We start from the raw sequence: 13,753 nt of genomic DNA, 5'->3' as shown, positions 1-13,753 counted from the left end.
AGGGAAAAATTAGAGTATGATAACAGCAGCATGGAAGCATAACTCTGCAAGGCTAACAGGAAGGGTGTTTCTCCCTTAAGCCTTTCAGCAATGGACTGGTGACAGTGATGGTCCCCCAACTCCGTCGGGAGAACAGTCTCCTTCTCTGGAATGTCTTTGACTTGAACACGCCTGTTCACACTTTCGTGGGACATGATGACGTGGTGCTGGAGTTTCAGTGGAGGAAGCAGAAAGAAGGTGAGTTCAGGGCTGGGTGTGCTCTTTCCCCTGTCCTGCGGCCATTGACAACCAGGGGTGTGGAGGCCTGGCTCCTGGCTGCAATGCTTGTGTTATCACTTTTTGACTCTTGTCTTTCCTTGGAGTAGCTCCTACCCACTTTCCTGCCCCCACCCCCCATGCTACAGCTGTTTTATACTTGCTTTATGGCAGTGCCCACATAAGTCCTGTTGTGTCCATGCTAACAAAGCAAATGCTGAGTGGGTCAGTGGTGACTCTTAATTGCTTCCACTGTCCTGTGAGTCTATTTTTAAATGGATCTTTCAAATAAATTGTGCAAACTATTAGATGGGTGCATGAGTGCAGGCAACCTGCCCCTGCTCAGAGCTGCAGGCTAACCAGTTAACCCCTCACACCACTGCCTGGACCAGCAGTCCCTGGCCACAGACCCAGTGAACCCACCTTATCTGTGTGCTGACAAAAACAGGGGAGGAAGAGCGTGGGATAGAGAGGCTGCTGTTAGAGTTTGGTCCTGACTAAATTTTCCAGTGTAGGTAGCTAAATATAGGAGATTCCATATTAAAGGCTGGATGACCACACAGCGCAGCTTTTGTTTCCAGCACCTCAGCTGCCATCGACAGAACAAGCACGTCTGGCTTTGGTGTCATTTGTGGTATGGCTTTGCGGTGCCATGTAAAAGTTCTGGTCCAACCCTGTGCCACCAGCTGCTGGGGTAATTCAGTGAAGTCACTTTTTTCTCTACCTTGCTTTTCCTCTCAAAAAGAGGAGAGTGATATAGAACCATGTTAGGATCTGGAGATGCAGTCTAAGACAGCCTGTGAATGAACATTCAAGCAGACTTGAACCACAGTTGTGTTGTCTTAGCTGAGTTAATATGTGAGGCTGGAAGTCTCACTGCTTGTCTTGAGCAACATAAATCAATCAAACAAGCATTCCAAGTCTGCTTCAATGCAGAGACAACCAAGATAGCACAAATCTCCTTCCACAGAGTCTACTGTGCTGTATTTAGACAGCCCCTGTGCCTCAGCAGAGGGGTGTAGGAAGCAGCTGTGCAGCAGCATATTCTTAAGTGGAGCAGCTGTTTGACAAGGGAAACTTAAACTGTATCACAAGGCCTAAATGTGGGCATAAATGTCTGTGTTCTGTTATCTGTTAATAGATAGTATGTGGCTAGATGTATTTCATTACAACCTGAACTTGTCTTGACATCATCCAAGTCTTTCAGAAGGAAAAAGGGGGAGGGCAGAACCAACTTCTCTTAGCTTAGAAATGTTTTGAAACATCCACATCTTGAAACAGATATGATGAACTAAAAGATATTTTGACTCTATCGTAAAAATAAATTTGTTTCTCAACTGTATTATTTCTTCTGTTAAATAAGTATGGTAGTAGGTCTTGTTCACTTCTACTTGGAAGACTTGCACCACATTCATTATACTTTGTGCTTTCTCGCCTGGAAATTATACCCCATTTAGAGGTGTGGTAACCGTGGTTCAGGGAGGTGTAAATCCTGATGTACCTAGGTCAGTTTGAAACAGAAGAGGACTCTCTGCCTTTCAGTTTAGTGCCTTATCCATTGGATCTCCCTGCTGGCTTGTCTGAATCTGTTTACACAAAACACAGGACTGAGATAGTCTCTGTTTTCAGCTGGCTCTATAAGTTGTTTCTGTCCTTTTTAGGTTCTAAAGACTACCAGCTGGTTACGTGGTCCCGTGATCAGACCCTGCGGATGTGGCGGATTGACTCTCAGCTGCAGAGGGTATGTAAACACTTTTGCTCCTGAACTATAGACGGTTTTCTTACAGGCTGGATTCACCTCCCTTGCCTCGCACTCCCAGTCCCTCCTCTGATGTCCTAGAGCTGCAGACACAGCAGCCAGCTGCCACTTCACTTTCCTCTTCCACACCAGCCCAGAAACATCCCTCAAAAGACCTGTGATGAGGCCTCTCCGCGTCTGTGCCTCAAAACCTTCTGTGGAAGTGCAAGGCCGCTCTGTTGTATAACTGTAAATATAGAAGTCTTTTGGGGAAAGTGCCCTCCACTTCCTCCCCTTGCTTCCACTGCCTCTTAGCCTGGTGCAGGCAGTGTGAATCCTGTTCCGCTGTCTGGCAGCAGTTACAAATTGCTGGTGCAATTACTAGAACAGCTGTGCTGGGTCAGACCGGAGGTTCCTATGGCCACGATGGCCCATATTGCCTTGTCTCATTTTCAGCTGTGGGTATCTTGGAAGGGGATAAGAATGAGGCAAGTAGGCAGTGATGTTTCTCTCACGTGCCCTGCCAGCCTCCTGCAGTTCACAGCTTAGAGGCTCAGTGAGTCTGCCATCTTTGTATTTGACAGAGCTTGATGAGTTTCACTTCCATAGACTTATTCTGTCTTTTCCTGGATCTGTGCAAAGTTTTGTCATCTTAAACATCCTATCAACAAGGAGTTTCATGGCTTTTCCACATGTTGTATGAAAACCCATCTCCTTTCATTTATTTTGCAACCTGCTAGTTTCACTACATTGAAGATTAAATGAGCAGCCATCTTTTTGTGCTACTGATGATTCTGTAGGCCTCCTCAGCTGCCTCCTTTTTCAGATCAAAAGATCTTGATTTACTTCATCCCTTCTACAAGAACTTTGATTGTCCTTTTGCCTTTCATGACAGTTTTTTTAGTTCTACTACATACTTTTTGGGATGGGGATCTGAACTTTGTTCTTTCCAAAGAATCCTCAGTACTTGGTTTGTTTTCGAAATTGTGGGGCATAATTCCATGAAAACATCAGATTAGTCCGGCCTCTACATCTTATTCCCTCAGTCAGCTTGAACTTGCTGTTTTTTCCTTTATGTGCGTTCCTTTATATTTACCTGACCTGAAGTTCATCTTTCATTTTATCGATAATACAGTTACATCTGTAAGGTCCTTCTGTGGTTGATTGCAGCCAGCCACTCTTTTTACTACCCCAGAAAACTTGGCACCAGCAAATATAGTCATGTCGCTATTCACCTCCTGTTCCAGGTTTTTAATGAATAAGTTGAGAAGAATGTGTCCCAGCACAGATCCTGCAGGAGTCCTGTAGGTCTGTAACAAAATTTCTCTGTGAAAAATGACCCTTTACTCCTACTTGATATATTTGTGAATATTTGATTTCATTCCTGTCTTTAAATCAATTGTCCATCCACGTCAGAGCCTTTACTCTTACTCTGCTGGCTCCCACTCTTTTGTCCTTGTCTTTGTCTGGATCAAACCACACACGATGGCATGTTGCTGGTGACCAGTGCTGTAATTTGCTACACTGTGCCCTTATCCTTTCTCCTCTCTATGTTTCTTCTCTTCATCTTCCCTGTTTTCTTGTGCTGAACTTAAAATACAAGTTTTCATCGTCTCTTTTTGATACAGGACCTAGAACACAAGGGCCCCTAGTATGTTCCTGGGTCTCTAGATCCTACTGGAGTGTAAATATCAAAAGCAGAAAGTGTGCTACTATTACACCTGATCTAAAAAATTGAACTGTTTTTGACAAATTAACTCAAGGAATTAAAGTAATATCAGCTTTAGTTTTGATTAAAGTAAAACATCTGTTATTTAGACTGGCCTTGTCAATGAAGTGGCTTTGTGAGTGGGAGACTTGGTCAGGTGTCTGAGGCAAGAGAGCAGAGGATGCTGGAAAGTGGAAGATTGGCTGTCTTTGTCACAGAAGCAATGCTGCGGTCTTAGTCATGACTGCTGGGTCGACAGACCTATGCTGCAAATTCAGCTCCCTGAAGAAACGGGTTGTTTAGTGGTGGCTCCTTCCACAGCCTGGTTTCTGTTGTGCAGTATGTGGGTGTGTTTCTTCTTTTCAGCTCTGTGCTAATGATATCCTGGATGGAGTTGAGGACCTCATCGATGGGATTTCTCATCTGCCAGAGCCAGACAAGACCCTTCACCCCCAGGATTCAGAGCCCCAGCATAACTCTGGACATGGGGATGAGGAAGGTGAGACAAGTGATGGGCCGTGGAACTTCAGACACAGCTGTCTGTGTTGGGAAGAACATGCATCTTGGCATAAGAAAATAACTTCGTAGGCATAGTCCAAACTGGTGCTGTTTCAAAGGTTAATGGATTCCCCATCTGGAAGGAGGGAAAACACTAGAGGTTTCTCAGGATGGTCCTCCCAAGTTTTTTCTCCTCTAACACAATGATTCTAGCTGTAAAACAAAGCTCTTCCTTGTCACTAATATAATTTAATTACATTCTCTTCAGGTCATAGTTGTGGCTTGCTGCCAAAAATAAGGCAATCAGAAAGTAAGTTCTGGCTCTTAAGAAGGTAGATTAGTTTAAGCTGAGAGATGAGCCCACAAAAGAGGGGAGCATATGGTAAGGCACTCTGACACAAGCTGCTTGCATCACACCTGGTATCTAAACACTTCTGCTGGGATCAGTGTGTGAACTGATCGAACGTGGAGATGTTTGCCGGTGTGTTCTCCCATCCACCAGAAGTCGTGTGGAAAGAGCAAGTGGATTTTTGCTCACATATTAATGAGAGGTGGCTGAAGGCTGGCAGAGCAGAAGGGGAGGGATGGTGTCTTTGACTTCTGAATATAGATGGGTGGATGAGAATAGGTCAGAGGCTTTAGCAGAAAGCATTGATTTAGCTTTATGGAAGAGAAGGCATCAAAGAAGGAATGCAAAGGAGGGTTTGGGTGGTTAAGGCTCTGGCAGGGTTAAACATTCAGGGTGTTAGTGTTTGAAGAGTGTGAGTACCAGAATAGAAGAGATTGCAGCAGCTGAGACCTGTGGCAATGATATGCATGTGAAAAAGCTGTCTAAAGAGATTTCTGTATGTAAAACTGAGGAAGAAGAATTGGGAGCTCCCATGCCTTTGTCTCAGCTTGGGTTTAAACTCACAGTTCCTTTCTGTATTGTAGCAGGGTGCCACAATGGATCCCCATGTGAAGGCCTTACAGGAAAGTGATTTGATTTGCCCTTTGACTTGCCAACAAACTGGAGAGAGGGGGAAGAAGTGGTCTAATATCTGTCCTTTGAATAAAGGAGACAGCTGTGAGGTCCCTTAGGGAAAGCATCTCTTCCTAACTGGAAGTTTCCTGCCCAGCAAATCGCAGTGAAGTTCCTCTCTGCCACCTGTCCTATGTGGCAGCAGAGCAAGTTTCTAAAAGTCATCAGCACCTCCATCTATGTGAGAGTTTTATAATATGGTAGAAAAAGCCCTGGCTACATGTGCTCACCATGAGCAGTACTGTGTGGGGAAGCATGGCCTCTCTTGCTCCAGCTGAGAGCATTAAGTGTTCTCATTCTGGCTGCCTGACCTCACTTTTTTTCCACAGGAGAAAGTTAACTCTCTCACTGTCCCTGATGAGGTCACGTTCATACGTCCTATGTGGTTTCTGCGTGAGTGTGGCCTTGGTTCAGACTGGTAGGGTTTCCCTTGCAGCCAAAGGGGATGAAAATGGCTTTTCTGTAGCAGGGTAGATTTTGCTGCAAATACCATGACTGCAGGATTAATGCACAGGCAAGTCCCTAGGTATGAATTTCAGTCCTCTCTAGCCTAAAAGCTATTGTGTTTCACCCTGGAGGTGGCTGCATTTCAGCTGCAGACAAAGTCTCCATGTTTTATTAGTAAAGCACTTTGGGGGATCTTTGAAGAGAACAGTGCTCAGAAGATAAATCAGAAAGCCCACCAGCTGTGTCTTCAGTGTACAGCTCTCCTCACTGGCTGCTGCCTGTAAAGGATCTTTAGGAATCTAGACAAATATGTGGGCTTTGCGGGATTAGAAACTAATCGGAAGGGAATGGGAGGAGAAGACAAAAGGAGGGTGCTGCCCATATTGGGAACTTCAGAGATGGCTTTTCAGTAAGCTATGCGGTGTCTTGAGCTAGAAATTATTATCTTCCCTGAGAGCCACTGATCTTCTTTTAATCCCCTTTTCAGCTCCCTTTTGTGAAGTATATCTAAGCACTACAATAAAATCGCAATTGGGAATGAGCAGCTAAGCATCCTACTTACCCAAATTCAGCAACCCACTAGGCAGCAGTAAAACCAGATAAATTTGTCCCAACAGCAAAGTCAGTAACTTTTAGGCAAATGCCTGTAAAAGAATAACTTTTTGCATTTCCTGCAATTTATTTTCTTGCTAAGAATAGTCTGTGCCATGTGATATTTCAATCATGAGAATGACAACTGAATAATTGGGATTTCCCTTGTGTACTTGGAACCATCATCAAAAATACATTTGGTGGTCTTAGGAAGTGGTGCTACAGCAAAACACCTTTCAGAAGGAGCTGCCCCTGCCCTAATGGGGATACATAACAAAGTACGAGGCAAAAGCCAGGCACGACCATGGGCAGAGGCCGATTCTTTTGAAACTCAGTCAAGTTTGCTATCTTAACCATGATTCCTCATGTCCTGCAGTGCTTGCCTGGCTGTTTAAATGTATTCTGGCCTTCAGGGGTTATTGTCCTGAAAACTGTTGGAACTGGACATCTAGACCCAGCATTTAGATGAGTCTTCAAAGACTGTTAAAGTAGTAGAGTGCTTTGCAACATTAAATGCAAATGTCTGCTACAAATTAATTAAGTTTCTACTAGGTCCAGAAATACCCTCTTCTCTCTCCCAAAGCCTTATTATGCTTTGGAAGCATTCCCTGAAAGTCAAGAGCAGTAGGGTGTGAGTCCCAAAGATCAGAGCTCCTCCTGGAGACTGCTCTGGCAGCAGTTCTTTCCTGCTGAACCAAGAGGCTCCAGTTCAGCTGTTGGTGATCTGGCAGTACCGTGTAGGAAGGAGAAGGGGTCTCAAATGAGTAGAGACAGACCATTTAGGGCTGTACAGAGTACAGGCAGCTTCTGTAACCTTCCTGGGAAACCTGTGTGCAGACAGGTTTGGTTTTTTTGAAGAGCAAGGCTCAGAAGCCTGCCTCTAAACAACAGCTGAGACCCTCCAGCTCGCAGGTCTTTGCCAGGTAAGACTCATACCTTCATGCATCAGAAGAGCAGAGGAAAGCCTGCTGTCTTGACTGCCTGCTGGCATCACCTGCCAGAAGTCTGTGCAGTATAGCTTGTCTCAATCTGTTCTCCATCTTTCCTGTCAGCCTTAAAAGAAGATTTCCTGAATGACCCCCTGGTGGGAAAGAAAACAGACCAACTGGGGCTGCCTCAAACACTGCAGCAGGAGTTTTCACTGATCAACGTGCAGATCCGAAATGTCAATGTCGAGGTAGCGAGTTTCCTTTTACTGGCTTGTTAAGGAGGGGATGTGAGCAGGCTGGCTCATCAGAGCCTTTAGAGGGGAACCTTCTTGGCTACAGTCTGTAAACAAGGTTTATTTTGAGCTGTAGAGATCCTCTTGGCCAGGGGTAGAGGAAAGGAGGATAATCCCAGACACTGGGAGTGAGGGAAGTGTCTCAGCACAGTGAGTACCCTGGCTGGTCCTGAGAAGGCTGGATGGTGTTTTCCTCTCTGCCTAGACTGTGGAGTGGAAAGTGACTTGTTCCACTACGTGCAGCTGATCTCATTTCAGCTGTTTCTGAACCCAATCTGCTGGCCTCTCCCTACCCTGCACTATCTCCCTTGTACGCCAAACCCTCCTCTGTGTGTGGAAGCTGGCTGGAGGCACAGTGCTGGGGCGGGATGGGAGACTTGAGGCAGCTGCCTCCTTTCCCCACTCGTGTGGTTTCACAGCTCATGGCATGAACCCTGATGTGGTTTTTCTGAGACAGTGGTATGTGATCTTATAGGTGTTGCCTGGTACTGCTGCAGTGGGTCTGGAGCTCTCCACAGCCTGGTGAAGTGGGCTGGGGTGCAGTGGCTGATTCCTGGCACTACCTGGGCTGGCTGTGGTCTAGATGCTGGAATGCTGGCCTGGCAGTCTGCTGGCACAAGCCAAGTCTGTCCCCATCTGCCTGGGGTTTTCTGCTGCGTTCGCTGCCCTTGAGAACAGCATGCCTTCCTCTTATGAGTGTGTGGAGGAATCATCCCCTCAGCGTGAATTTAAGCCACTGTAAGTTTAGAAGTCCTTGGGAATGTAACTACAGAGCAATTGCTTTTCCTCACAGATGGATGCGGTGAGTCGTAGCTGTACGGTGTCAGTGCACTGCGGCAACCACAGAGTCAGGATGCTGGTGATGTTCCCTGTCCAGTACCCCAATAATGCTGCACCGTCCTTCCAGTTCATCAACCCAACCTCGATTACTGCCTCCATGAAAGCAAAGCTGCTGAAGGTGTGTGGGGAGTATACACTGTCTTTATAAATATACAGGTGCTGGACACTTGATGTCTGGATTACTGACGCAATAAAACATCTGACCTCGCTGAAGACATACCACAGGTCACTTTGAACTGATACATTGTGGAGCTCCTAGGGTGAGATTTTTGTTGACCTTGCAGCCTAGTATTTGCCTTTTCTCCACTGGTGCTTTTTAAATGTGTTCTTCACTATTCCGGTGTGATGTGTATTGCCTGAGGATCCCTAACATCCTACTCCTCACGCAGTTGCCCCCAACCCCATAATAGACAAAATGACCAGCTAGCATCCAGCTGCAGAAAGATACTATTTGTGAGCTGGGATGTTGCTTCCTGCTCTCCTCCACAAACTGTTTTAAAAATGAGGAGACGTTTTACACAGGCCTTGCTCATTCCAGACTGGGTGTTTGATCGTCTGGTGTAGGAAGTCCTATTGCTGATGAAATCCCTTCCCTGGCAGCAGGTTGATGGATTAATTTGGGTTCCTTCCTGAAAAAAACCTAATCCAGTTTGCCAGAAACTGATATGGAATGTATGGGCTACAGCAGTAGAGCACCCCAAATCCTGGCTCAGAGTGTGCCAAATCTAGGTGCTCTGATCAAAGCTCAGAGCTGTTCCTCAAAGCAGACAGCACACCAGTGGGTCAGTGTGGCTCCAGTGGATATTATGGGATGTCTTTGGCCTCTCTGGATCCTGGCATCTTAGCTGCTCTGCAGGCAAAAAAGGATGTGGGGAAGGTGTTGGGTGTAACCGTGATTCAAGCTATGTCTTGTATGTATTCCAGATATTGAAAGACACTTCTCTGCAGAAAGTGAAGCGGAACCAGAGCTGCCTGGAGCCCTGCCTGCGTCAGCTGGTCTCCTGGCTGGAGTCTGTTGTGGTATGGAGAACTGCGTGGGCTTTCTGCCCTAGTTTGTTGTCTTCTCCCACGTCCCACACTTCTGACTCTGCAGTGAGAGTCCGCCCTCATTAAATGTGTAAATAGACCCCTGTGCCTGGCATTACATTTGTGTAAGCACTTCTGGTTAATGTTGAAGAAAACTGAGCAGATGATTAGATGCATTTTGTTTCTAAAAATCAGGCCTTGAAGGCTTGCTGCTTTGGGGAGCTCTGCATGCTCACTGATACTCAGGTTAGCAGGAATGTCTGGGGTTTGGAGTATCTTAGTGGTGCATGGTGACTTCCCAGCTCTGAGTATATCTCACCAAGTGCCAGGGCATGTTATCGTATGTGAGAGAAGATGAGAGGCCTCAGGGAGCTGATGAATTCATTCTTGTCAGAAAGGCAGTGGCAGATAACTTTACCTCCTCGGTTCTAGTCAAAGATCCTGTTAGTCCTATTCTAGGATTTTTGTTTTCTTCACTTAAAAAAAAAAAAAAAAAAAAGCTGTAAAAGTCTGTTTTTTCTGAGGCCTTGTGCTGAGGTTTTCTAGGGAGGATACTGCAGATATATCTAAGTCACACTCTGCCCTCAGCTGAGAGATCTGTGATACCTACTCAGCACCCCAGTGCCAGGTATTAGGTCTGTGTGTGGGTGAAGTGTACCGGAGTGGATGTTTTTAGCATTCAGGAAAAGATTGGAGAGTCTCCTCAGGTTTCTTTTCCAAGAGTCTTTGTTTATTCATCACAAATAACGAGCTTTTTTTACATGGAAAGTCTTAATTCTGTTTGGTTTCAGCAGTAACGTAAGAGTGGGAACTTTCTCCATTGTATGGAAATCTGATGACTCAAGTCAGGCAATGCTGCCTTTGAAGAATTCCTTTAAACCTAAGCTGTAGAACTCTTTATCCAAATAAGTGCAAATTTCTTCAAAAATTCCTATGGATAGACCTGAGGTCTCCCAGTATTGCACACTACCTGCCTTCCTCATTTCAAGACTCTCAGCCTGCATTTGACCCCTCACAGTTGCATGGTATTTGTATTTAAGGTGACTTGGTCTCATTTACATCACTGAGATATCAGGTTTAGCTCAGCTCCCTGTGTTGAGAGTCACATCCAGAGTCTGAAGGCCAGATTTTCTGTATAGTTTCCCACCATTTCACCCCAAGTTAAGCTTAGTATTTCAGCATGGCTGTGGTGGGAGAGAAATCTCTGGACAAGCAGCCAGAGGAGCCCTTTCCTCAGTGATAAATGTGCTTGCAAGTGCCTTTGCAGCCAGAGCAGTAACTGTGCTCTGTGCTTGATCTGCTTTGGCTCAAAGGACGAGCACCTTCCACGAGGCTGCTTGGCATGGTGATGCCCAGTGCTCCAGCTGGATTCCCTTCCTGTGGCAGCAGGAGCGTGACCTTGGGTAACTTCTGTTTCAGAACCAAGAGGACAGCACGTCCAGCAATCCCTACGCTTTGTCAAACTCCGTAACACCCCCCCTGCCCACGTTCGCCCGGGTCTCCAATGCCTATGGCTCCTACCAGGACTCTAACATCCCATTTCCACGGACCTCTGGAGCCAGGTTCTGTGGTGCAGGTTAGCCCCATCGCTCATATGTTACAACGGCTACCTGGGGAATGGTCCTTTTGATATTTTGGAGAACACTTGCCTCTGAACAGGATAAGGCTTTGGTCACTGCCATGCAGTGGGTAAGAAATGGTATCAAAGTAGTGATGCTGTGATAAATTTATAGATAATGAGTACTTAGCAACGGTTTGCAGTTGGTGTTGCATGTGGGATTTTAGGATTTGGAAATTGAGGACTAGATGAAGCCCTTTGGCTTGTGGCATACCAGATGCATTGACAGACCTTTTACAGAAGACTGGGAACAGCTGTTTTCCTTGCCTAGTTCTCTCCTACCAGCATCAAACTGCTGGACACATTCTGGCGCTCAGTCTTCACAAAATTACTGTGGTTTAGGTTGAACATACCCCTTGCTGAAGCCATATTCTTGTTACTAACCACACTTTTCTCATTCTGCACCCTTTCTGTTGCCCAAAATAGCTTTCCCAGGGTCATTGGGAAACTTCTCCCTGTCCAGGTTTCCAGGAGAGTGTACAGTACAAAGATCATCCTTAAAAAACAGCTTAAGGTCTGAATACAAGCTGTTAAGTTCCACTGAGCTGTTTCAGATGCAAGCATGCCTCCTTCAGACCTGACTGCATGTTTTGAAAGAAAGCTGCTTTTCATACAGACCTCATTGATTTCCCAGCAAAAGTAAAGCAGAGTAGTATTGCATTGAATAGGCTCGGTGAAACCTTGCTAAGTCCTGAACCTCTTGCAAGAGTGGGTGGCTGAAGACACTTGAGATGCTGTAAAAATGGGGTAAGGCTTGTGAGAGAGTGCTTTGGAGTTGTCTTCAGATGGCTTGGGTATCCTTTTGAAGAGTCGTACAACCTGCAGTGGTTTCTCTGCATAGCTAAATGTTACCTCACTTGCCTCTGGGAGTATCAAAGTGCTTGACAAGTTCTGGTGAAGAGTTAAAACATGAGTATGTATTTGCTCATTTTCTTTTACTGTCTTTTCTCTAACATCTGCAAGCCACCTGAGTTGGTGCTTTTAAGACAGTCATCTCAACAAAGCACGCTCTTTAATGGGTTTGCAGGGAGTACATTTAGGTAGAGAAAATGAGATTGTCTACTTGTCTTAAAATGCTCAGGGTAGTGGATAGGCACCCAGCCCCTTGACTCTGCCTTAAACGACCAGGTTTCTCTGGGTAGTCTACTCCTCCTTGCATGATCTTTATGCTGTGTCCTGTCTCTTCAGGGTACCTGGTGTATTTCACAAGACCCATGACCATGCACCGTGCAGTGTCCCCGACAGAGCCCACACCCAGGTGAGTACCCTGTGTCGCATTTGAGGCATGCAGCTGTCACGGGCAGGAAAGCAGGAGAATATCATACCCTGCACTGGCGCTACTGCCCCTCAGAAAGTGCTGACCTCTTGTGTTAGCTGTGCCCTCGATGCAGAGAGGCTGGTCCCTGACATCACTGGTCCTCAGCAGAGATCCCTTTCCTCAGCACACCTGAAACATGGCTAGCAGCTTGGATTAGTGAAGGTGGTGGTGTGAGCCTCTGGGGCAATTTGGTGGGTGGAAGCTCCTGAAAGTGTATTCTGTTGTTTCCAGGTCCCTGTCAGCTTTATCAGCATACCACAGTGGCCTCATTACTCCAATGAAGATCCGCACGGAGACTCCAGGCAATCTGCGTTTGTACAGTGGGAGTCCAACACGCAGCGAGAAGGAGCAGGTCTCCATTAGCTCCTTTTACTACAAAGAGAGGGTAAGTACCAGACCAAAAAGCTGTTCCTAACACTTCAGCTTTTGTGATATGTATTCCTGTCATATAGCTGTGAGGACTTCTTGTAACAGAAGCTTCATATTCCTCTCAAGAAGGCATCCTTTTACAGGCAGCTCCATAAAAATGTCACATGGATTTATCTTCTATTAGTAACTTCTTTACTGATCCTCTCTAGCATTTGACCTGCTTATTTTGATATCTCTCTACACTGGCCATCACAGCTTCCTTCAGTGCATTATACTGTCTCCCTTTGCATTATCTAGGGTTAAAATCTCACACTTAAGAAGTTGTAGACTCCAGATAAATACATGTAGGCAGCTCTGCTTTTCTTGGTACTCCCTGACGTATAAAACACCAAAGGGTTGTGGCTCTCCTGCAGTTTACTGACTACCTCCTTCTGGATTATGAGGTATATTTGGTTATTTCTATTACAGAGATTTTCTTTTTCAGGGGTATGTGTCCCTTTGGACTTTTTCTTAAACAAAAATCATTCCTACATGATTCTCCAAAAATCTTCCAATCCACATACTTCTGGTTTAGGTAGGTCTTGCTGTTGTTGCTGTTTACAAGCAAGGCTTTGGGGGAGAGTGAAATTGTTTCCTTCTGGGACACAGAGGGTGAGGAAGACCTGTTGGTAGCTGTAGGATGACCGTAGGATAGTTCTGAAGTAGCTGGGGGCCTGCATGGAGCAGATGCTTTGGGAGTAATGGGCCATGCAGCTTGATCAGAAGCAAACTCCCTGTGCTTCAGCAGGGGATAAGGTGGCTTGCAAAAATATGGTAAGCTTCGATGAGGGTCTGAGAACTTGGGACATTTGAGTAGTTTGCCCACTGTCCATGCTGAGGACACTAACCTGCTCCAGCAACGGAGAACTTCCAGGTACCCCAAGGAAAGCCAAGAGCTGTCTGCACTCTGCTGCAGTGGAGCTTGGGAACTCCTGTTCTGGGAGCAGAAGGAAAGTCAGAGCCTTGAGCTTTCATCCTTCCTTGGCACTGAAAGAGGTCTTAATTTTCCAGTAGTCCTGGACATGACTGCTGAGCCCTCTGGGATGGTGTCCTGCTGACGTGA

At 45.9% G+C, this 13,753-nt stretch overlaps 1 protein-coding gene across 4 annotated transcripts in view; it reads left to right on the top strand.

Annotated features, from left to right (window-relative positions):
- Positions 1-13,753, top strand: part of WDR59 (WD repeat domain 59) — a 50,174-nt gene that overhangs the window by 17,985 nt on the left and 18,436 nt on the right. For 3 of the 4 annotated variants that reach the window (XM_074913263.1, XM_074913262.1, XM_074913264.1), the window contains exons 10-18: positions 81-237; positions 1,917-1,996; positions 4,068-4,200; positions 7,311-7,435; positions 8,274-8,438; positions 9,245-9,340; positions 10,766-10,922; positions 12,153-12,222; positions 12,514-12,667. In XM_074913263.1, coding sequence (XP_074769364.1) covers positions 81-237; positions 1,917-1,996; positions 4,068-4,200; positions 7,311-7,435; positions 8,274-8,438; positions 9,245-9,340; positions 10,766-10,922; positions 12,153-12,222; positions 12,514-12,667 — 1,137 coding nt within the window. Of the gene's footprint in view, positions 1-80; positions 238-1,916; positions 1,997-4,067; positions 4,201-7,310; positions 7,436-8,273; positions 8,439-9,244; positions 9,341-10,765; positions 10,923-12,152; positions 12,223-12,513; positions 12,668-13,753 lie in introns of those variants that run through there. The other variant, XM_074913265.1, reaches the window with a different exon arrangement.

This window comes from Athene noctua, chromosome 9 (assembly GCF_965140245.1).
Source record: "Athene noctua chromosome 9, bAthNoc1.hap1.1, whole genome shotgun sequence".
NCBI lineage: Eukaryota > Metazoa > Chordata > Aves > Strigiformes > Strigidae > Athene > Athene noctua.
This window is presented reverse-complemented; position numbering and strand designations above follow the sequence as displayed.